The following is a 23,807-nucleotide window of genomic DNA, read 5'->3' on the forward strand; positions in this document are numbered from 1 at the left end:
CTGTTTGCCTGACACTGTCTCTTCTAGGCCTGCTCGCTGGCACAAAGCCAAGAAAGTTCAGCTGACCCCTGGGCAGACAGAGGTGAAGATTGACCTGCCCTTGCCCATTGTGGCCTCCAACCTAATGATCGAGTTTGCGGACTTCTATGAAAACTATCAGGCCTCCACAGAGACCCTGCAGTGCCCACGCTGTAGTGCCTCTGTCCCTGCCAACCCAGGGGTCTGTGGCAACTGTGGAGAGAATGTGTACCAGTGTCACAAATGCAGGTAAGTCAGTGACTGTCCCCAGGCCAGGGCCAAGCACCTTCCTTGTAATTATCTGTTTTGTTATAATCAATTTCAGGGTTGGTGCCTTCCATATTTAGAGGATTATGGGTATGTACAGTGGGTGCATGGATTGGGAGTAGAACGAAAGGAGGCGGAAGAATGTGGTATGTGTCTGTGTGTGTTGCCTAATGGCAGGGGTGTGGACCCAGGAAGGGAATTGAGTTTACTTCTAGTTCTACCCATTTTTGTTACCTGGATGGGTACATCATCCTCACCTATTGTTATTGTTTCTTGGGTAATTCCTGTAATTGTTTCCAGAGTACAGATGTGGCATAGTCCATCTCCTCAGGCACCTATGCAAACTCTGCCACCCACTGACTCAAATACTTTGGTTCTTCAGATCCATCAACTATGATGAAAAGGATCCCTTCCTCTGCAACGCCTGTGGCTTCTGTAAATATGCTCGCTTTGACTTCATGCTCTACGCTAAACCTTGCTGTGCAGTGGATCCCATTGAGAATGAAGAAGACCGGAAGAAGGTAAGGCCATACATACATGGCTTAGACTCAGGGCAGTGGCTTTGATTTGAACTTGGGCAGAGCTGGTACAGTGCAATGTGCTTTTCCTTTAGCCCGTGTTTTCCTCAACCCAGTAAATAATGGGCTTAGGGACCAGCTTTCAGGTGGGAGCGAATAATGGCATAAGTTGCCTCCGTCTCATAGTTTGCTTAGGAGTTCAGAGAGGTGTTGGTTGGTCTTGAAACTAGAGCCCAAATTTAGACAGGCAGAAAGAAAGCAGAGGATACACCCTGCGTTTGTTGCATAGGTTGTTTCACACCAAGGCTGCCAGCTTTCCCTGAGCATTGTGGGTAGTAAAGGGCAGTGAAAAGCAGGGAACCTGCTAGGATAACAGCAGAGCTTTTAGCTTGGAGCCAGGGACTCAAGGCTCCATTCTAGCTGTGCTTTTAATTCTTATGTGACCTGGTCTGAATTACTTCTCAGCATTGTTTTTTTATTTATTTATTTTTTTAGTTGTAAGTAGACACAACACCTTTATTCATTTATCTCTCTCTCTCTCTCTCTCTCTCTCTCTCTCTCTCTCTCTCTCTATGTGATGCTGAGGAACCAACCCAGTGTCTCACACGTGTGAGACAAAGTGCTCTGCCATTGAGCCACAACTCCAGTCCTTGGCATTGTTTTTTGTTGTCTATCATTAAGAAAAATATACCAGCTTCTAGGATTATTGTGAAAAACACTTTCTAAAACATTGCATCTGACTTATGGGAAATGTTTTAGTAAATGGTTAGCAATTGGAATTACTCAGGGAAAGTCATCATGTTGTTGAGTGTTTTGAATATTCACGTAGTTCCTGTCACTTTCTGAGTAGGCTGTTTCCAATATCAACACTCTTCTGGACAAAGCTGATCGAGTGTATCATCAGCTGATGGGCCATCGGCCACAGCTGGAGAACCTACTCTGCAAAGTGAACGAGGCAGCTCCAGAAAAGCCACAGGTAATCTCAAACTGGAGAGCATTTAGAGAGGTCTTTAGGTCATGATCTGAAGAGTGCCCCTATGTACAAGTCTTACAGTCACCCTCTTGTGATTGCAGGAAGACTCGGGGACAGCAGGGGGCATCAGCTCCACTTCAGCCAGCGTTAATCGTTATATCCTACAACTGGCTCAGGAATACTGTGGTGACTGTAAGAATTCTTTTGATGAACTCTCCAAAATCATCCAGGTAGGGAATGGGAATAACTTTCAAATGTCTTGTCCAAGTGTCATTGATACTATCTTCAGAGTAGTCTGTTGCTGTCATCCAGCAGTTAAGCTCTTGGTGCTGCCCTTGCAGCTGCTGAAGTAGGCAGAGCGACCACATCAAACATCACCTCTCACCTGGTAGATCCTAGCATTCGTCAGAGAGCTGAGTTTATTATCTGTTTTCTTGGCCATTAGCTTTTCCTTGTTTTTTTGGTTTTGGTACTGGAGATTGAATCCAGAGGAACTTTACCACTGAGCCACATCCCCTACCCATTTTATTTTTTATTTTAAGACAGGGTCTCTCTGAGTTGCTGAGACTAGCCTTGAATTTCAGGTCCTGACTCCCCAAGTTGCCAGCATTACAGGCATGTGCCAACGTGCCCAACTGATTTCTTTGTTCAATAGAGGGGTTACTGACTTAAAAAAAAGAAAGGTGCCAGGATTCTGTTCCCTCTTCTTCTGATATGCCAGATTTAGGCTACAGTGAGGGTCAGGGCACATCAGCTACAGTTGACCAGAGTGACCATGTGTCTGTTAATGTACTAGACTAGTCCTTGAGAGAGGGAAACTGGCCATAAGCAATGAAGTCTTATATGAAGAGAGCACCCATTTTTGCCTACTCCTCGAATTGCTGGTGTGCTGTCTTTGCTACATTTGCATACCTTTCTTTAAAGGACAGTTTCCTGGGAGTTAAGAGTGAGAGCCTGTGATCAGAGTCTGATTTCTGACTCTGCCCCTTACTTTGGTCAAGCCACTCTTTGTAAGTTTGTTTCCTCCTCTGCAAAATAGGGTTAAAGTATATAACAGGTATGGTGTATGGTTGTTGAGAAACTTCAGTTATATCATGCACATTAAGTTTTGACCAAAGCAAAACTAATTTTCCAATTTACTTCCTCTTTCTCCTTATTTAGTTGTCAGTTTCTTTCTTTGATGTCTTTTCATTCTTAGAAAGTCTTTGCTTCACGCAAAGAGTTGTTGGAATATGACCTGCAGCAAAGGGAAGCAGCCACCAAATCATCAAGGACCTCTGTGCAGCCCACATTCACTGCCAGCCAGTACCGCGCCTTGTCTGTCCTAGGCTGTGGCCACACTTCCTCCACCAAGTGCTATGGCTGTGCCTCCGCTGTCACAGAACATTGTATCACACTGCTCCGGGCCCTGGCCACCAATCCAGCCCTGAGGCACATCCTCGTCTCCCAAGGCCTTATCCGGGAACTCTTTGATTATAATCTTCGCCGAGGGGCTGCAGCCATGCGGGAGGAAGTCCGCCAGCTCATGTGCCTCCTAACTCGGTTAGACCCTGCTTCGTGATTATTGGGCCTGTTAATTCCTACTATCACTGGGGTGCTTCTGGGGGCTCTAAAGGGTACAGGAATTGTACTGCTGCCTGCCACATGGGTTAGTTTATCACAGAGGAAATGTGCGAAAACATCCAGGTGTTGGTGAGCAAAGAGAGAGAGCATTGAAACCCAGGCTTCCTTGCAGACTGTTTATTTGGCTTATACTTTGTTGGTTCTAGTGATGTGTCCTGAGGAAACTCTCTGGGTCTTGGTAAGGGAGGGTGAGAAAGTGGTGGTTTTCTTGGACTAAGAAACTCACACGCAAGAAGACAGTGGAGAGGAGGGGCTTAAGCTTAGACTTTGGAACAGAAAGAATGAGGCGCTGGATATGGTACTTTGTGCCATGTGCCTTGAGGAAATTCCTTAATTTCTCTGAGCCTTTTGAAAGTACTAACAGTAGTAGTGGGTGAGTACCTTACAGGCTCGTGGAGGAGAGATGCAGTAGTCAAGTGAGTAAGAACTCATGTTGTGGAGCACTTAGTAGAGACCCACTGTGTGGCATAAGTTCTGGGACATACTGGATGTTCTTATGTTCACTGTGTGGCATAAGTTCTGGAACATACTGGGTGCTTAGTAAATGTTATCTGCTATGTTATTTATTCACTCATTTAACAGGTATTTATTGAGTATCTGTTGAATGCCAGGCTCTAGGGATAGAGTGGTAAATAAAGTACTTACTCTCATGTGGCCTACGTCCTAAACGGAGAAAGCTATAATAAACAAACAGAGATACAATATAATGTCAGAAAGTAAAGATTGTGAAGAAAAGTAAAGCAGGGACGGTGAGCCCAGGTGTAGGAGGACTTGCTGTAGTGGGTAGGGTGGTTGGGGACTCCTCTGAGGCAGGGTGAGGAAGCAGCTGATGCAGAGGCTGAAATGCAGGCTTGTGCAGGGAGTACGGGCAGTGACAGAGAAGCCTCTGTGGCTGGGGAGAGAAGGGTGCAGTCAAGAGGGAAGGAGGGCCAGAGTTTGCAAAGGAGCAGGCCCCACAGTTTTGGAGGCATCGACGGACTTAGGGTTTTATTCAAAATGTGTTTGGAAGCAAGAGAGTGGCATGGTGTAGTTTTATTTTTTTTTCTTGATGTTAGTAGTAACGGAGATATTACAAGGGACGTAGATAGGAAGTGTGGGTGCTGTGTAGGAAATGACTTGAGGCAGTTGGAGAAGATGAGGAAAGTCTGGTGTCCTACACAGAAGACAGTGGACTCCTAGATTTGGGAGACTTGACACACTAGACAGCTCCTGGGGGCCCTGCAGATTGGTATGTGGTCCCCAGACATTGGTGTTCTTCCTCACCCAGCATCTGTTCCCAGGAAAGGTGAATGTGACATGTCCCTTTTTATTACAGAGCAGGGTTTTATAAGGCTAAAGCTATAGTCTCACCCTGGGAAGGAAGTGGAAAATTTTGGGCATAGAGCCCTAGCCATTCATTTTCTCTGGACCTCTTCAGGTGGACAGGGGGGGCCATAACTAGTGATGAATAACAGAACTCCATTGCTTTTCCTCCCCAGAGACAACCCAGAAGCCACCCAGCAAATGAATGACCTGATCATTGGCAAAGTCTCCACAGCCCTGAAGGGCCACTGGGCCAATCCGGATCTGGTGAGCAGGCCAGCTGTCCTCTCTGACTCTTCCCTTGTATTCCTTTATGTTCTGGCTTCTCCTCCTCCAGTTCCATTGGTAGAGACTAAGGAGGGAAGAAGGGACCCTCTTGGAGAGATAACATCCCATAATGACTTCCCAGTCGCACTCCATAGCACAAGGGTCTCCAGTGCTATTTTTCCTCTGATGGAGCTTCCCACAGCCAGACATTAGTTAGGCTCCCTGATCAGAGCTTGGACTGCCCTTTAGAGCCTTCTTGACTCATCTCTCTTCCTACTTGCCTTCTAGGCAAGTAGCCTTCAGTATGAGATGCTGCTGCTAACAGATTCCATCTCAAAGGAGGACAGCTGTTGGGAGCTCCGGTTACGCTGTGGTGAGTTTGGGAAACATCTTGGTCAAGGCTTTTCCAGGAATGGAAAGGGACTCCAAGGTGCAGTCTTGGCCACAGAGGAGAGGTGAAGGAGAGAGGACGCTTGGGCAGCCTCTGCTGGGGCAGGTGGCATGTGTCTTGTGATTGTGACTCTATCTTTCCTGACCATCTTTAGCACTCAGTCTTTTCCTCATGGCTGTGAACATTAAGACTCCTGTGGTAGTTGAGAACATTACCCTCATGTGCCTGCGGATCTTGCAGAAGCTGATTAAACCACCTGCTCCAACCAGCAAGAAGAACAAGGTACTAGGCTCGGGAGCTCTTAGCACTGCGCCCTGCCTGAGGCCTCTGCTTACTTGAACTCATCTAACCTGGATGGGCACCAAGCTGCTTCTCAATTCATCAGAGATGGGTTGGGATTTTTGAAAAGGAAGTTTAAAGTAATCATTAAAATGCCTTCATATAGGATACAGTACTTGGAAGGACTATGTCTTTCTGAAGTCACATCAGAAGACTTGCAGCTCCCAGAAAGCATTGTGTTCTTTCCCGCCCTTTGTGAGTGCATGTGTGTCATGGTGCAGTGAGGGAATCCCAGGCCCCAAAATTGGTTTGGTTCCAATCCTACCTCTTCTTTTTACTAGCATTGTGACCTTGGGGAAGTTACTTATGATCCTCAGTTTTCCATCTGTAAAATAGTCTCCACCTTTAAGTTTGTATAAAATAAATGATTTAATGAGTTCCTTGAATCTAAGTTATAGTAATTATAGTAAGGACTGTCTTACTATAATTTTTTATTTCTGGTACTTAATGTGGTATCTAGCATATAGTAGCTGCTCAGCGAATCATTCAATGAATGAATTAAGCTAAGCTTTTTTTAAAAAAAAAACATTTTTTTAGTTATAGGTAGACACAATATTTTTATTTTTATGTGGTGCTAAGGATCAAACTCAGTGCCTCACACATGCTAGGCAAGTGAGCGCTCTACCTCTGAGCCACAACCCCAGCCCTTTAAGCTAAGTTTTTATCCTAAAATAACAATAGCTGAGCCACAGGTTGACCTGCTTACACAGCTTGTAGAATATGTAGGCCTTAATTCTTTCTCTTGGGCATGCCTGAGGCTGTGTGCCTCCAACCCACCCTGGGTTGGTCCTTAGGCCCTTCAGATTCCTGCTGCATCAGATGGACCATGGCTTTAGCAAGTGGGAGTGGTGGTGGTGGTGGGTTATCTTCATGGCAAAAGATTGCTTTGTGATGCTGTGCACTAGGGGTTGTGGCGAGGCATCACACAATTTCCTGTGTTTCCCTTGTCCTGGTCTAATCCACCTGTCCTCGGCAAAGACAGGGCTGGGGCACCATCATTTCTTCCCTTTAATGAAAAATTATTTCCCCAAAGCTGATTCCCAGCTAATACAATTAGTCCTTGATTGGAAAGAGGAACCTCACCCCCAGTATAACGGTCATTTTTTTCCACCATGTGAGGCAAAAGGAGATTTTCACAGAATAACTTACTTCCTAAGTATCAAAGCACAGTGTTGATGTTTGCCTTTTGTTCGGGTTTTTGCTTCACAGCTCCCTAGACGTTCCCAAGACTTTCAGGGCATCTGTGTAGACAAAGCTGTTTTCTGGTTAGTGATGACTTTCCACATCCTGTAAAATGTGCAATGAACCCTGGAAGGTCTGTGCTTCTGGAAACTGCAGATTAGCCTTGGGATGGAGATCAGTATATGTGGTTGTAGGACTTTCCAAATGAAGGCAGCTATACCTTCTGCACTGTGGAAGCCAGTGATCTTAAGCTCAGTGTAGAGTGTATGTCGCCCGTCACTCCTTAGGGGTCACTGTCATTTCATTGGAGCTAGGGTCTTGAACTCTCTCGCCTCTGTCTACTTGGTTCTTCCAGGATGTCCCTGTCGAGGCCCTCACCACAGTGAAGCCATACTGCAACGAGATCCATGCCCAGGCTCAGCTGTGGCTCAAGAGAGATCCCAAAGCATCCTATGAAGCCTGGAAGAAGTGTCTTCCCATCAGAGGTGTGACTGTCTGTCCAAGATGTGCAGAGCCCCTTCCTCCTACCTTGGTCCTGATGGCATCCTTTTTCGATCACTTCTTCATACTCACCTATCTCTGCAATCCTTGGTCTTTCAGGGACAGATGGCAATGGGAAATCCCCCAGCAAGTCAGAGCTCCGCCATCTCTATTTGACCGAGAAGTATGTGTGGAGGTGGAAACAGTTCCTGAGCCGCCGTGGGAAGAGGACCACTCCCTTGGATCTCAAACTAGGACATAACAACTGGCTTCGACAGGTGAGTGGCCGCCTCCTGGGTCCCTTGCCCTCCATGCCCTGGTCTCAGCAGTGTGTGTTTGCTCCTCATCATGTCTGTCCTGCTTTTCCTTTGCTGTTCTTATTTCCTTTCAAATAGTAGAGCCTCTTAATTAGAACCACCAGCATGGGGGACTGGCCAAAACAGAACTGTTCATCTAAAAAAAAAAAAAAAAAAAAAAAAAAATTATATAGTTGTAGCTGATAAAGGAAAACTTTTCAACATTTTGCAAAAGACCACAAGCATATCACTTTTATTATAATGTATTGTCATACATGTTGTATTTTTATTATTATTGTGTTACTTTCTGTGCCTAATCTATAAATAAAACTTTTTTCTTATGTAAAAAATAAATAAATAAATAAATATACATATATTATACAGTATATGGTTATATGTATACCATTTAAAAATGAATAAATTGTTTTTTTTCTCATGTGTACCATCTAATTTAATCCCTAAGACAATCTTGTGAATTTAGTCCTAATACTCTGTAGTAGGAATGGAGACTTTGACAAGAAAGATACTCTTTTATATCATGACTTATAATTATGGGCCTAGGACTTAAACAGAGGTCATTGGACCCTGAAACAGGAGCACACTGTACTTAAACTTGCATTGGCACTGAAGATCCCTGTCTGTATGGTGCAGTGTTCTCACTGATATATTCTTATGAATAGACATCATTGAGGAGCTGAGCATGTATTCCCTTGGGAAGTAAACTCCATGAGAACAAGAATTTTAATCTGTCTTATTCATGACTATAAATCTATTACATAAAGTAATACCTGCATCATAGTTAGCAATGAATGATTTTTATATGAAGAAAAATGAAGAAGCAACTTTACTTGGAAGTAGACAAAGATGAGGAAAGACATTGACGTTACTGGTTAATAGACTTAATCTAAACAGTTAAATTTGGTGCAAGGATTAGAAGGTCATGAGCAGGCAAGGGATTACCAAGATCCTGAATATAATCAGACAAATTTAAAAGCAAGAAGTGAATATTTTTGTTTTATCAATTCATTAAAGTCATTTGCTGTTGCTCTGTTGTCATAGATAATTGACAGATAACTGGTTCTTCAACTCACCTATCTGACCCCTAATACATTTCAGAAATGTAAATAAATATGCAATATCCATCTGAAAAAAAAAAAAAAAAAGAACTGTTCATCTGCCTTTCTTGTCAGACTCGTTGTGCTGTCTGCCCCTCTCTGCTTAAAGGACTAAATGTCAGCACTGTGCTCCTTTCCTCTGTCCTTTCTGTGTCTGCTTTCCTTCCTTCCCCTTTCTTCCTAGCTAAGGTTTTAAAGGATTGAAGTCATTATATGCTTTTCATTGATTAATAAAATAAATACTTTGTTTAAATTGAATTGCAGGTATGCCCAAAAAGAATGACCAAAGTTTTGCTAAGAAAAATGCTGGCTTCACCTTTTCTCTTTTAGTCATCTTAAGTATATTCTCCAAATTATTTGGTGGAGAGACTTCCACAAAGAAGGGGGGCTTTTTAACAGCCTCTTTCTCAGTCTGCAGCAGTGGGTCCTGTGTTAGCTGGTGACTTGAATTTTTAGCCCTTTCTTAGAGAGCTTCCCAGAAGACTTCTGGATGGGTGGTGGTTGGATTGCCCTGCTGGGGCATGTTAAAACAGGGCGTCTTTTGAGCTGGTCTTTTCTCATGTCCTGCAGGTCCTCTTTACTCCGGCGACACAGGCTGCACGGCAGGCAGCTTGTACCATTGTGGAAGCTCTAGCCACCATTCCCAGCCGCAAGCAGCAGGTCCTTGACCTTCTCACTAGGTATATATTTCAGGGTGGGATGCAGAGAGTGGCTAGATTTCATCTAGAATGGTTTCCCTGTTCCCAAGGGAGTCCACTGATGAGGGCTTGGAAGCATGTGTGTGTATAACCCTCTCCTTGCCTATCACAGAAAAAACACAGGGTAAAAAGCTGCATTTTAGTACTACTGGTAGTAGTAGTAGTAATGGCAGCAGCAGTAGTAGCTAGAATTTATTGAGATCTTATGAGCACATAAAGGGTTAGCATGCATTATTGTATGCAATCTTTGTAGCATTAAACACCAAAATATGAATGCATTCACTCCCTGAGGTACTCTGAAGTCTTTCCAGGTTGCTCAGATGTCCTCTTCCACCTTTAGAAGGAGGAGGAAGAGAGGCAAAGCAGAAGATGTGTAAGAGGGAGTACTGGGTCTCTCAGAGCACTTCTCTAGTGATGTCCTGTCTCTTGATGTCAGTTACCTGGACGAGCTGAGCATAGCTGGGGAGTGTGCTGCTGAGTACCTCGCTCTCTACCAAAAGCTCATCACTTCAGCTCACTGGAAAGTCTACCTGGCAGCTCGGGGAGTCCTGCCCTATGTGGGCAACCTCATCACCAAGGTATTCTGCCCCCTTGCAGCAGAGCCCTCGTTTCCCTAATTCCATCAGTTCTTTTTTTTTTTTTTTTTTTTTCCCCTCTTTTAAATCATTTAACTGCAATAGGGGATAAAGATGGTATTTGAAACAGTGGTGTGTTTTGGTACTGGGGATTGAACTCAGGGGGACTCAACTACCAAGCCACATCCCCAGCCCTATTTTGTATTTTATTCAGAGACAGGGTCTTAACTAAGTTGCTAAGTGCCTCGCCATTGCTGAGGCTGGCTTTGAACTTGTGATCCTCCTGTCTCAGCCTCCTGAGCTGTTGGGATTACAGGCGTGCGCCACCGCACCCAGCCTGAGAGTTCTTTTTTGTTGGGGAAAAATATTTGTTGAAAATATTATTTTCATGACTTAGCATTATTTGTTTCATGGTTGTTGGTATTTGTATCAATGGTCTGTTGGCCATTGAGGCTGCTTCCAGGTTTAAGCAGTGCCCTAACAGCACTGCAGCTGCCCTTGGCTTCTTGGAAAGGAGCCCCAAGACTTAGAAGAAGGAGATGCAACTCCTATGTGCCTTGATTGGTGTTACAAGCTCCTTGGGGTGGCAGTGGAAGGGACTGGGATCATTGGCAGTGCTGTCACACTGTGCTTGTCATCCTGTTTAGGAAATAGCCCGCTTGCTGGCTCTGGAGGAGGCCACCCTGAGCACTGATCTGCAGCAAGGCTATGCCCTCAAAAGTCTCACAGGTAGAGAGAGCCACCTGGCCCTTCTGTTAGGGCATCCTGGGCATGTTTTAAGGACTGACACTTAATTTCTGGGTGTTGAGTCAACTCTCTTCCCTCTTGTGTTGACCATGGTGCGGTTTTAAGCTCTGCATTTTTCCTCCTCATTGATAGCTTTGCACTTGTGAGCTCCCGTTCACTAGTGACCAGTGACACAGGCCTTCCTTGCCTACATTCTCATCAAGAGCTCTTGCAGCAATATTTTCCTCTCCCCACAGGCCTTCTCTCCTCCTTTGTTGAGGTGGAATCCATTAAAAGGCACTTTAAAAGTCGCTTGGTGGGTACTGTGCTGAATGGATACCTGTGCCTGCGGAAACTGGTGGTACAGAGGACCAAGCTGATCGATGAGACACAGGATATGCTGCTAGAGATGCTGGAGGACATGACCACAGGTAGCACTTCCTGGGGGCTGGAGCCCAGGTTCACACACCCCTCCTAGACTGGCAAAGTGCATGATTCTGATGTCCCCAAGCGCTACAGAGCTAGAGGACAAGTGGCAAACATATCCCCGTATCTCCCCGTATTCAAGGAGAGAAACCTATCTCTTAAGAGCACTGGTTCTTAGAGCTCGGCTCTGTCAATTTGGACTTAATATGTTGTGCTGTAAAGCAGGAGAAGGGCAGGAGTTCTTAGACTGGTGTTTTTAATCAGTCTAGAAAAGTCTCAGCCATGTCTCGTTGGTCAGCTCTACTCTGTTCTCCCTCTTCCTGTGGCACTCCCTTCCCACCATCTTCCATGGTGCTCATCTCGTCGTGTGTTTGTGGTTTGGATAATTTCTTCAGTTTAGTCATTTTTTCTTTGCTATGTGTAATCTGTTTAATCTGTCATTGAGTTCTTAATTTTGTCTTTTGTTTTTTATTCATGTCTCCCATCCCTTTTAATAGCCTTTAAGCATGTTAAACACATTTGTGTCTGATAATTCTAAAATTTGAAATTTTTATGGATCTGATTCTGCTGTTTATTATTCAGGTTCTTGTATGATACCTTAAGAATTGTTGTATTTTGTGATTCTTTTTTTTTTTAACTATGACCTTGTTCTCAGGTTATTGTGGAAATTCTTTAGTATTCAATCCCAAATGGATTTCTCCAGAAAGAGTTTTATAATTGCTTCTGTGAAGCATCCCAGGGCACTGCCATTTCAGAGCTACCTCAGAGGAAGCCCTCAGTTTCAGGTTGTTCAGTCTTGGGTAGCAGAAAGTTGGAGCCACAAACCCCTTCAGGCAATAGTTGGTTGTAGTTCTCAGTGGAGATTTGCACCCTTACTCAAATAATGCCGTAATTTAAGGAAAGACAATTTAGTGTCTGTTATTTTGATGATGCAAGAATGAGAAAGTTATTTCCAGTTGACCCATATGTCAAGAGTATAGCTCTTTTGGGACGACAGATTTATGTGGGTGGTGGTTATGAGGTGGTTCCTGCTGCACTCCTGTGCTGGCAGGTCCAGGGCTCTGTATATAGCTTGCAAATCTGGGTAGATTGTGGAAATCAAAGCTCAAGGCCAAAACCACTTTGGTATTTTGCTCATCTTCCTGGGTTCCTGATTTCTCAAGGATTTTGGCTTTTGATTCTTCTTGTTAGTATAGTAGTTCACTGATACATATTCATTTAACTTTTAAAAATTGCTTTTAGCAGTGAGAAGTAGGGAGTAAGTCAGGGAACCTCTCTTGCTGTATTATCAAAATGGAAATCCTTTTTAAAAAGAAAATATTTTTTTTAGTTGTAGTTGAACACAATATCTTTATTTATATATTTTTATGTGGTGCTGAGGATCGAACCCAGAGCTTCACATGTGCTAGGCAAGCGCTCTACCACTGAGCCACAACCCCAGCCCCGAAAATGGAAGTCCTTTTGATGCCACTTTCATCGTGCCATGCTAAGCTGGCTGGTGACCTTACAGTGCCACCCATTTAAACACCATATTTCTCCCCATCATGTGACTTAAAGTTCTGTTTGGCTTATGAGGTCAGTCTACCTAATCTTTTATAAAGAAGCTTAAAATTGGAACTGTCCTTTGATTTGACTGGAATACACAGTCAGGATTATTATTTGACCTTGTCCTGAGATCTGTTTTTGGCAAGGGGTTGCTAAGTTGAGTAAGGCATAGTTCTCTCCATAAGGAGGTCCTACCCTCAGGAAAAGCAGCATATATACAGAACCAGCCATGAGGCACAATATTGATTTGGGTATTCAGGATGTCTAATCAAATGTGTCTGAGTTTAAAATAAGTCAGCATCAGATTTCCAGTTGAACTATTGGTGTTGCCAGGTAGAATACTTAAAGACTTAGCAGGCAGAAAGGATGTAAGTGATGGTACTTTGTTGAAAGCCTTGTCTCAGTTCATGTGGGTGAAGCTTTTTCCTAATTAACTTGGCCACTTTGATTTTGGCAGGTACAGAATCAGAAACCAAGGCCTTTATGGCTGTGTGCATTGAGACGGCCAAGCGCTACAATCTGGATGACTACCGGACTCCTGTCTTCATCTTTGAGAGGCTCTGCAGCATCATTTATCCTGTAAGCAGCGTGGTGCTCCCTGTGGCCTTTAGCTGTCAGCGCAAGCCATGGTGCTGAAGCCTCTTGGGGATTCATGAGAGTCTTGGGGAATGTTGCCACCTATGGACCTTCAGTCAAAATTGTAGGACGATCCCCTGACACAAGAGCAGAAGCAACCTCATGTTCTTAATGATAGCAAAGCAATGGTCTCCCTTGGTCTTACTTCCTAGATTCTAGGTCAAGATTAGTCTTTATTTTTTAATTACCAAAAATCCCATTGCTTATCAATCCACCATGCTATTTGAAGAAGCAGTTTTGAGTGAGTATAAAGGTATCCTTCCTCCTTCCTTCCCTCCCTCCCTCCCTCCCTCCCTCCCTCCCTCCCTCCCTTCCTTCCTTCCCTCCCTCCCTCCCTCCCTCCCTCCAGCCCCTTATTCTGTGGACATGCAACACATGTGTCTTTTCTCTCTGGCTTGAGCTACATGGAAGCCCAGTGTGAACCCAAGACCCCTTCCTGCTATTGAGGAAGACATGAGTCTCCTCAGACAGCAATAAGAGGGCAGTGGGGCTGGGTTTACAGTGTCATATAGTGTTGTGTCATATAGAGAGGTCCTCTCCACAACTTCAGGGTCATCAGTGACGCAGTCACTGGTCTTGCCTAGCCTTGCATGAGATGAGCATGTCACTTCCTCTCTGCTTTAGTTGTTAGGCTTCCTCTCCTCATCTACCTGAGTATCAGAGGAGATATTTGATATTTAAGGCTATTTGGATTGTATGTGGCCATTTAGAATGACCTCTGAGTTTTCTGTCCTTTATGTCTCTCATGTTTAAAGGCTGGATGCATTTGGCATGTTCCCTTGGAGGGTCCATAGAACAAGGTAGCATGGTATAAATCTCTCCTTCCTCTGTCCCTTCTGATACATCTTTGTCTATCTCCTCTAGGAGGAGAATGAAGTCACTGAGTTCTTTGTGACTCTGGAGAAGGATCCCCAACAAGAAGACTTTTTACAGGGCAGGATGCCTGGGAACCCGTATAGCAGCAATGAGCCAGGCATTGGGCCACTTATGAGGGATATAAAGAACAAGATTTGCCAGGACTGTGACCTGGTGGCTCTCCTGGAGGATGACAGTGGGATGGAGGTAATCAGGGAAGATAGTCTGCCGGAGACTAGGAGTGTGGGCTGGGATCAAATCCAGCTGATTGTTCTAAGTAGCTGATTAGCCCTGGGAAGAGAGCTGATTTTGGCCTCCTCACCTATAAAGTACGGTTAATGATTCCCACTCTCTGCCTCGCTGGGTTTTACCGTTAATTACCTATGAATGGCTCTGCCCAAGGCATGGAATAAGCAAGTGGTTAATGGCTGTTGGTTACAGTGGTGATATGTTTCATTATCATTGTTTGCTTCTGGCAGAGATTTCTGAGAGATTCCAAGTTAATGGTGCTCCCAGAATCCTGGCATTTTAGTGCCTATTTAAGTTTGTAGCCCTGTGTCTGATACTTTCTGGCAGACAACCTCTGGCGTGTGGTGTTAAATGTACATCATGGCCAGGCATGGTGACACATTCCTATAATCCCAGTGGCTCGGGAAGCTGAAATGGGAGGATAGCAAATTCAAGCCAGCCTCAGCAACAGCGAGGCTCTAAGCAACTCAGTGAGACCCTGTCTCTAAATAAAAATACAAAATAGGGCTAGGGATGTGGCTTAGTGGCCAAGTGTTCCTGAGTTCAATCCCCAGTACCAAAAAAAAAAACAAAACAAAAATACACACACACATTGTGTAGGACACATTGAATAAAACAAAAAATTGCCTTTTCTGGTACTAAAGTGGGCTCAAAATAGAAGGTCCTCAGCAGGGTTTCTAAACTGGAGTCCATGGTTGGGTTAGGGTGCTTGTCCCTGAGCAGGTGTTTGATGGAAAGATCCATGACACACGGAAATTATAGATTATGAACCACTGCCATGAAGTGTTCTTTGATTTTGAGACTTACTTGCCTTACAATTAATTTGGAATAACGGCCTCATCTTTTCCCTTCAGCTTCTAGTGAACAATAAGATCATTAGTTTGGACCTTCCTGTGGCTGAGGTTTACAAAAAGGTCTGGTGTACCACAAATGAGGTATGTGCTTATTTTCTTGCTTGGAGATATGGGTGTCCTTCTCTGACTCAACAGACTTGGACCAGGAAGAGCTGTGTCACCACTTACCCACCTCGGAAGAACCCTTAGGCATTTTGTTTTCTCTGTTTTATGGGGAATCAACCATTTATCTTGTCTGCTTTTGGAAGCATCTGACTAATGAGGATCAAAGAGCTTCAAGAAGGCACCAGCATTTTCTGCCTTGCAAGGTCTCAAATCCCAAAGATTTGAGGCCAGGTGGTATTTTTTTCTGAGCCCAGGCTGTGATGGGGAATGCTGGCTATCTTGAACTTTGTATCCTCTTAAGAATTCAGCTTTCTCAGGCACACCCCCTATGGAAAGCTGGGTCAGGAAGCATTGTTCCTGTTTTATTCCTTGGGGAATTGAAACTCAAATAGGCAGTTGTTCTCAAGGAGGGGAAAGGGAAATGAAGGAAATACAGTACTGTGGTCATTTTGGTCACCTTGATGCTTTTTGTCCTCTTAGGAAAGTCAGACATTTTACTTCCCCTTTCCCTCTTTTGTGTTTCTTTCTCTCTGTTTTCCTTCCTTTCCTCTCTTTCTGTGTCCCTTCCTTCTTCATTTTTCTGTTTCTATTCCTTTTCTTCTTTTGTCTCTGCTGGGGTTCTTCAGTAAACATCAAATGTTTAACTTAGTTACAGCAAAGTAGTGTACTAGTGAAGCATAGCAAACATCTTTGTTTTGTGCTCTACCACTGAGCCACATCCCTGCCCCTTTTATTTTGAGACAAGGTGTCACTAAGTTATCTAATCTGGCCTAGAACTTGCCATCCTCTTGCCTCAGCCTTCCTTTCAAGTAGCTGAGATTGTAGGCATGCACTATCATGCCTGGCACAGCAAACTTTTAAAATACTTAGTCCCAAATATTTCTGTAGGAAAATAAATTGGCCATACACTGTACGTTTTTGCCTCTCTCCTTTCTGTCCTCCCACTATGCCAGGAATCCTGGTCCCTGTTTCTGTTGCCAGTTAGGTAAATGTAGCATTATTGACAGAGTGACAGACAGAAGACTGTCCCAGCCATTGTACCTTGCCAGTGACTTATTAGCATCCAAATAGAACAATACGGGCTTAATCTCTAATGCATGTTAAAAAGAAAAAAAGTAAAGATTAAGCACCCGTGGGCACTCTTGTAAGTGGTGGTGGTACACCAAAGAATGCATGTGAGCATCTCCCCTCTGAACCATGAAGTCATATTTAAGTTGAAAATCATTCATTCTTCATGTTGGTGTGCTTACTTCACTGAGGGGTTCTGGAAAATTCCAGAGTTCATGATAGTTTTTTATCTGGGTCTTCAACTTCCTGTCCCTTCTCTACCTTCCGTCTGCCTGATAAATAGCCCATCTCTTTAGTTACTTTCCTGTGCTCTATTTTCTGTGGTGGTTTTCTCTGAGGAATCCTCACTGGGCTTCCCTAGCTGGAGGCCCTTAAAGAACTGGCCTTTCTGACAGGGGCTCTTGTCTTGAAGCTGTGCATAGAGTTGGAAGCAGGCAGATGGCATTGGGGTGGTGCCCACTTGCCACTCAATCCTAGAGCATGTCGTTGAGCTCCTGCTTCTCACCTCTAAACCAAGTGCACCTGTGCTGGGGAGCCCAGCCCAGTGCCTGGCACCACATGGATTCCCACAGGGGCTTATTCCCAATCGTTCTAGTTCTGTGGGTGTTAGCATGGAGCAGTCTGGTCAAATCCTCTCCTTGTATGATAACATGGAGATTTCACACTCTCCCAGGTAGAAACTGATGGGTTCTCATTTTTCCCTCGGTGCCTGAGACCTGCATTGAAGCTCTTTGATGTAAATGAACTTGCTTGACGTGATTCTTTGGGTAGTAGTCCCAGGAGTTGGAGTTTTTCCTGAGCAAGGCAATGGCTTAGATTTAGAATGGGGCCTACGGCTGGATAACTGAACAAGCTGTTGAGCCTGGTACAAAAGGATAATGTAAAGTGCTTCATTAGCATAGGACCTACTTAGCCCTTAATAAAAAGGTGTGAATGAGATTACGCATAAAGTCTATGTGATGCTTACCCTGCAGTGGACACTGGGCCGCCTCCTTTCTCCTAAGGAATTGCAGTGCGTTTGGAGTCTGAGAGATGGGGCTCAGGCCTTGTAGAAAAGCAGAGGTGCTTCATGTTGCTGGGCATTAAGCCTAACAGGTGCTGGATCCTTTGCATTTTTCTGGGCTTATTATAAGTGCTTTTCTCCAACTTTCTCTGCTCAGGGAGAGCCCATGAGAATTGTTTATCGAATGCGGGGGCTGCTGGGCGATGCTACTGAGGAGTTTATTGAGTCCTTGGACTCCACCACAGGTAACGTCCCTTCCACTTGTAGTGCTGCACATGGACTTGGGGTTTCAGACCACATGGTCCTGTCCAGGAACTTGGGTATTCTCAACAAATACTCTCTTATACTCTGCATCAGAGCTGTAGATTTACCTCTCTATGGAGGAAAATATAGAAATCAGGGCCTGATTTCAACACATCTGAAGATTGAGAGTGATCAAGCTTTTAGGGCGAAAATGCAGTTAGCAATAAATTTGAGTTCGGTTTTATTTTTGTTCTGGTTTTGTTTTGTTCTCCCATTAGTGATAGTGATTGTTGTAGTTTCCTGTTTGAATAAGTGATTTTAATTGACTTGAACCTTAAGAAAAGCTCTTTTTGGAATGATGTTATATAGTCTAGTATCCAATATTGACCCTTTTTTGTGTCTGTCTTTATTAGAGATAGGGAAAAGGGCCTTCTGCTCTCAGCCCTGGAGAGGGCTGTTGCATTCTGGGGATTCTGATTTATTCCCATCTTCACCTATCTCCATTCTTCGTGGCTTTCCTTTTCTTCCAGATGAAGAAGAAGATGAAGAAGAAGTGTATAAGATGGCTGGTGTAATGGCCCAGTGTGGAGGCCTAGAATGCATGCTTAACAGATTGGCTGGGATCAAAGATTTCAAGCAGGGCCGCCACCTTCTAACAGTAAGTTGTGGGCAGCAGGGCTGGGATCAGCCTTTCTGCACTGGGAAGGAGAGGCCTCTGCAGCACAAAGCTATGGCCATTTGTGCCACTTAACCCTAGAGGGCAGCATGGTGCCATGGACCAACGAAGAACCTGATAGTTCCCTACACACTCTGAATCATTGACCCCCTACTCCTCTTTCCCGGCCTGCTCCCACAAAACAGAGTGTCATGGCAGCTTCTAGTACTTCTTTAGTACTAGACTGTACTCTATACTTCTTTAGTCATCTATGGAACCAATAATCTCATTATTTTCCTCCAAGTAACTGCACTATGTCAGTCATCATTAATAATTTTTTTTATTGCTTTTTAAGTGGATCTTGTAATGTAACTAATTTCTCACATTGTAGGATCTTGTTTGGAGGTTTTTCTGGCTATTTTATTAGTCAGAATTACAGGATTCCAGAGGCACCACAAATATTTCACTACTATTTTTATCCCTAGAATATACAAGGCTAAATATTATCATGTCTGTTGTAAATGACCTGCCTGGTGCTTGAACTCCCATAGTCTCTAGGAACTTTGGCATCATTCTGTTTACCATTGGTTTAGGCTCTTAGTGTCAGAATTTCCCCAAGACAGAGTATCAGTACTCATCCGATTAGGAACCTGTGTCACTGCCATCATTCAGGGATGATAGAAAGAAGCCCAGCTTCTGGGTGTGGCCTCTGGAGAACATTGCTGTTTTAAATGCCAACCTGTTAAGAGCCCCGCCACCTTACTATGTCTCCTTTGTGTTCACTTCCCCTGCTGACCCCCTGCATTTCAGAAGGAGTACCTACTGATTACACATAACCCTCTGAGACATACGTTCCTGCTGATCCCCATATCTTACCCTTGTGGACACTCTCATGGGCTTTGATTTGCTTCTCTTGTCAGGTGCTGCTGAAATTGTTCAGTTACTGTGTGAAGGTGAAAGTCAATCGGCAACAGTTAGTCAAGCTGGAAATGAACACTTTGAACGTCATGCTGGGAACTCTAAATTTGGTAAGAAGTTGAGGCTTCAGATGATGAAGAGGGAGCATTAGTAGCCCTAGGTCGAGGCTGGGGGGCATCTTCAGTTCTGGGCAAGGTGAAATGGACTTGCAGCCTCTTCAAGGCCTCCATCTCTCTGACTGACTGATAGAGAAATGTGGGTCCTTCCAGTGCCCCCTTCCTCCTGCTAACTTTTGCCTGTGCTCTTGCTATGGCACCCCAGAGCTTCCTTGTCCCTTTTCTGAATTCAGATGAGAGGAAGGCAGTCCTTGAAATAGTCCATAAGCCACACCAATAGAAAAGTAGTACCTTTCTCCTCTGGGCACCCAAGAAAGAGACCCGCACATTTTCATTGTTGTCAAAATCCCACATGCTTATCTCCTTTTCAGAACAGGCACGTTGTGTGTATTCACACATTTTCTGGGAATTAAGGCCATGTAGGGCATCAGATGTCATCAGCAATGGTTGTATCCTGAAAGTGTCTGGGTCTCTTCTTCTACAGGCCCTGGTAGCTGAGCAGGAGAGCAAGGACAGTGGGGGTGCGGCTGTGGCCGAGCAGGTGCTTAGCATCATGGAGATCATTCTAGATGAGTCCAATGCTGAGCCCTTGAGCGAGGATAAGGTAAGTATAGGGCCCACTCCCTCCCTGACTGACAGCAGGAACCTGCCCTGTCTCATTACCAGCAGTAGGCATGTCTGTGTCCAGCCAAATTGAACCCAGAATGACCCTCTCAAGTCACAGGAATGGCAAGATTTAACTATGGGGACATCATCATCTTAGAGCCTGAAATCTTTGAATTCAGAAGAAACATAACTGCTAAAGATGTTCTTTCACTAAAACAGTGCTCCTTGATGGAATCGGGGCATGTCTTAGCTGATAGTCGGGGACCTTTGTCAAATGAGGATACCTTAAGCCCAGAGAAATGAAATGAGCTGTTCCGATGCCTTATAGTTGATCACTGGTAGATTCAGGCCTAGAACATAGTTCAGTTTCTCTCCATTGTCTCCACCTACAACTCTCTCCATTCTTATTGGTACCAGTGATTTGGCCAGAAATATGCCCAGATGGATGTTCGACCCTCTGGATTCTCTGGGAGGAGGGGAGATTGTACTAGTTCATTTTGACCACCTGAGATTGTTGAGAGACCATCACAGAAACTTAGAAAGTAATTTATCAAGTGAAACTCCTGCTGTTTATAATTGCCCAGGAAGTGTTAAAAACCAGTTCTTCTGTGTCTGATGGGAATGGATGACCTTATGGGGTCAACTGTTGACTACACAGTCCTGACTTCACCCTCGCTTCTCTTTTGCAGGGCAACCTCCTCCTCACAGGAGACAAGGATCAACTTGTGATGCTCTTGGACCAGATCAATAGTACCTTTGTCCGCTCCAATCCTAGTGTTCTCCAGGGCCTGCTTCGCATCATCCCATACCTCTCCTTTGGAGAGGTGGAGAAAATGCAGATCCTGGTAGAGCGGTTCAAACCATACTGCAACTTTGATAAGTATGTGAGAGTCCCCACAAAAGCCTAAACTAGTTCTGTGAGACCAAGGAAGGAACACTGAATTTCTGTTGGATTTTTATGTCCCCCTTCTGGCTTTTAAGGAGCTCAGTCTAGTGGGGGAGGCAACAATTGAAATATATTGTGTTAAAGTAGAGCTGGCTAGCAGACAAGGTGAAGTAGTTTGTGAGATGGAAAGGGGCATAATAAGGTGGAGCTGTGTACACAAAAGCTTGAAAATGCAAAAAAAAAAAAAAACACGGTGTGAGTTTTGGCACATAGCAGCTAAGAGGGAGAGTGGCATGGTCAGGTCCAAGGATTTTTATCATGATGGAGTTTGGACTAGAGGTGTTTGGTGATTGTTAACCAAGAGAATGACGTGGTGGGTTTTTGTTTTACCTTCACACCTTCAGATTCTGCTCTCTGCTCCTAGGTACGATGAAGACCACAGTGGTGATGATAAAGTCTTCTTGGACTGCTTCTGCAAAATCGCAGCTGGCATTAAGAACAACAGCAATGGGCATCAGCTGAAAGATCTGATCCTCCAGAAGGGAATCACCCAGAATGCTCTGGACTACATGAAGAAGCATATCCCTAGTGCCAAGAAGTGAGAAGCCCTCCTCCAGGGACTGGGACTTCCCTCCCTGTCCTTGGTCTTCTCTGTCACCATCTTGGTGCAGAGCTTCATGCCCATTGCTCTTCTGGGAGACTTCCCTCCCCTTCTGGAAACTATTAGGGTGACCACTCAACACCTGCAGAGTCCTTAAGGAAAAGATGGCAGCTTTTTTGTTTCTATTCAGGCTCATCACTTCCGTCTAGTTTCTAGGCTGAGCTGGGTAGTTCTTATCAAATCTTTGTGACATTCTTAGAGGGTCTGGTTTAAATCAGTAGTGGGAAAGCCAGGTGTAGTAGTGCAGGTCTATAATCCTAGTAACTCAGAAAGCTGAGGGAAGAGGATCACAAGTTCAAAATGAGCACGTATGCCCTGGGAGTGTTTAAGTAAGCCAAAATGAACAACTGACTTCCAAGTGCTTTGCTTCTCTGGCCTGCTAATACGATTTCTTCTGTTTTGCAGTTTGGATGCTGACATTTGGAAAAAGTTTTTATCTCGCCCAGCCTTGCCATTTATCTTGAGGCTTCTTCGAGGGCTGGCTATCCAGCACCCTGCCACCCAGGTGAGTGGCCAGTGTGCATGTGAACCTTGTTCTGTAGATAGGATGTGTGGTAGGAGGGAGCCATTTACTCTCTTATATCTATCACCAACTGAACAAAGAACCGCTGATGTGATTCTACTCAGTTCCTAGAGTAGAAGGGACTTTCAGGAGTCATCTAGTTCTCTCTGTGCAGAGGGAAGTAATTATATTTGTGATTTCCACCTTTGCTTAGTCTTAAGTAAGGTTTCTTGTCTCATGGATCAGCTGCATAGCATTTGAACTGTGAGGGTCATGACTTGGCCAGACTGTAAAACAGTTATGACTTCTGACCACAGTTTCTGGGACATTCGCAATACCATTGCCACCATTTTCTACAGTGCCTCAGGCAGCTGAAAACTCCACCAGGGGAGGTCCGTCCATTCTACTCAGCCCGTTCCTGATCTTTCCCCACTGGGCTGAGGTGTCTGTTAATCCTTCACAAATCCTAACTGGCCCCCCAAAAGCAGGTAACCAGGGCTGGTTTTTTTTTTTTTTTTTCTCCAAACTTCATTTTATATAACTATAGATTCATATGCAGTCATTAAATAATACAGGGAAATGGTATGTACCCAATCTTTTCCAATGAAGGCATCTTGCACAACTACAGCATGTGTCACAGCCACTGTTAATCCTGACAGTCAAGATACAAGACAAATTCATCACCACACGGGTCCCTCTTGTTGCCCTTTTGTAGCTGCATCCACTTCCCTCTACGCCCCTGCCAGAAGACACTGGAGCTGATCTGTGTTTCATTTTTATAATTTGTCATTTCAGGGGTTGTCATGTGCATAGAATCATACTGTGTGTAACCTTTTGGGTTTGGCTTCTTTTACTAAGCATGATTTTCTAGAGATTGACCTGGCTGTTGCCTGTATCAATACATGTATTCCTTTTTATTGCTTCACAGTGTCCTATGGTAGAGACATAGCCCAGTCAGTTTAATCGTCCACCCACTAAAGGATAATTGGTTGTTTCCAGTTTTGGACTATTACTTATGAAGCTGCTGTGAACATTCAGATGCAGGGTTTTGGGTAAATTTAAGTTTTCAATTTCTAAGAAAAATGCCCAAGAGTACAGTTACTCAGTTGAATAGTAGTTGCATGTTTTGTTTACAAGAAATCAAAGATCCCTACAGCAGCATGTGTGTAGTCTGGTTTCTCTGCATCATTACTAGCAGTTGGAGGCTGTGTTGATTTTCCGCCTCCTGCAGATGTGCAGTGACCTCTTGCTGCTGTGCTGGCTGTGTCTCCCTGGTGGCTGTGCTGCTGCACAGGTACCCCTTTCCATGTGCTTCATGTGTGTCTCTTTTTCAGTGAAATGACTTTATATCTTTTGGATTATTTAATTTTTTTTTAATGTTGAGTTTTAAGAGTCCTTAGGGTTGTATTTTTTTTTTAATGTCTATAATGTTCTATATTGAATGTGGTTCCAATTTCTTATTTGATGCTCTGTTCTGATAACTCGCTCCAAAAATGTGATAATTTTATTAAAGATTCTTCCAAGTGTTCTACTCCAGTCTTTATTGTTCTAAACTCTTGTTCAACTCAGTACAGATTGTCACAATTAGCTATTTTTGTAGAGATGATTTTTTGCAGTAAGGGTCTTCCCATACATTGTTTTCTGTTGCTGTGAAGAAGCTCTATTTTGCAGAGGACTAAGTCAAGAAACAGCTGTGATTGAGCCCTATA

General features: G+C 44.2%; 1 protein-coding gene across 7 annotated transcripts in view; it reads left to right on the plus strand.

The window, feature by feature from the left end:
- Ubr4 (ubiquitin protein ligase E3 component n-recognin 4) overlaps positions 1-23,807 on the plus strand; it is a 128,620-nt gene that overhangs the window by 89,126 nt on the left and 15,687 nt on the right. For all 7 annotated transcript variants that reach the window (XM_076861150.1, XM_076861153.1, XM_076861152.1 and 4 more), the window contains 24 exons: positions 28-267; positions 668-806; positions 1,654-1,779; positions 1,878-2,006; positions 2,975-3,318; positions 4,878-4,968; positions 5,257-5,341; positions 5,514-5,641; positions 7,236-7,365; positions 7,481-7,638; positions 9,342-9,451; positions 9,906-10,047; positions 10,692-10,773; positions 11,028-11,201; positions 13,199-13,320; positions 14,242-14,439; positions 15,336-15,416; positions 17,669-17,756; positions 18,285-18,412; positions 19,330-19,437; positions 19,928-20,047; positions 20,739-20,929; positions 21,360-21,533; positions 22,002-22,101. In XM_076861150.1, coding sequence (XP_076717265.1) covers positions 28-267; positions 668-806; positions 1,654-1,779; positions 1,878-2,006; positions 2,975-3,318; positions 4,878-4,968; positions 5,257-5,341; positions 5,514-5,641; positions 7,236-7,365; positions 7,481-7,638; positions 9,342-9,451; positions 9,906-10,047; positions 10,692-10,773; positions 11,028-11,201; positions 13,199-13,320; positions 14,242-14,439; positions 15,336-15,416; positions 17,669-17,756; positions 18,285-18,412; positions 19,330-19,437; positions 19,928-20,047; positions 20,739-20,929; positions 21,360-21,533; positions 22,002-22,101 — 3,388 coding nt within the window. The remainder of the gene's footprint in view (positions 1-27; positions 268-667; positions 807-1,653; positions 1,780-1,877; positions 2,007-2,974; positions 3,319-4,877; positions 4,969-5,256; positions 5,342-5,513; positions 5,642-7,235; positions 7,366-7,480; positions 7,639-9,341; positions 9,452-9,905; positions 10,048-10,691; positions 10,774-11,027; positions 11,202-13,198; positions 13,321-14,241; positions 14,440-15,335; positions 15,417-17,668; positions 17,757-18,284; positions 18,413-19,329; positions 19,438-19,927; positions 20,048-20,738; positions 20,930-21,359; positions 21,534-22,001; positions 22,102-23,807) is intronic.

Source organism: Callospermophilus lateralis, chromosome 7 (assembly GCF_048772815.1).
Source record: "Callospermophilus lateralis isolate mCalLat2 chromosome 7, mCalLat2.hap1, whole genome shotgun sequence".
Lineage (NCBI taxonomy): Eukaryota > Metazoa > Chordata > Mammalia > Rodentia > Sciuridae > Callospermophilus > Callospermophilus lateralis.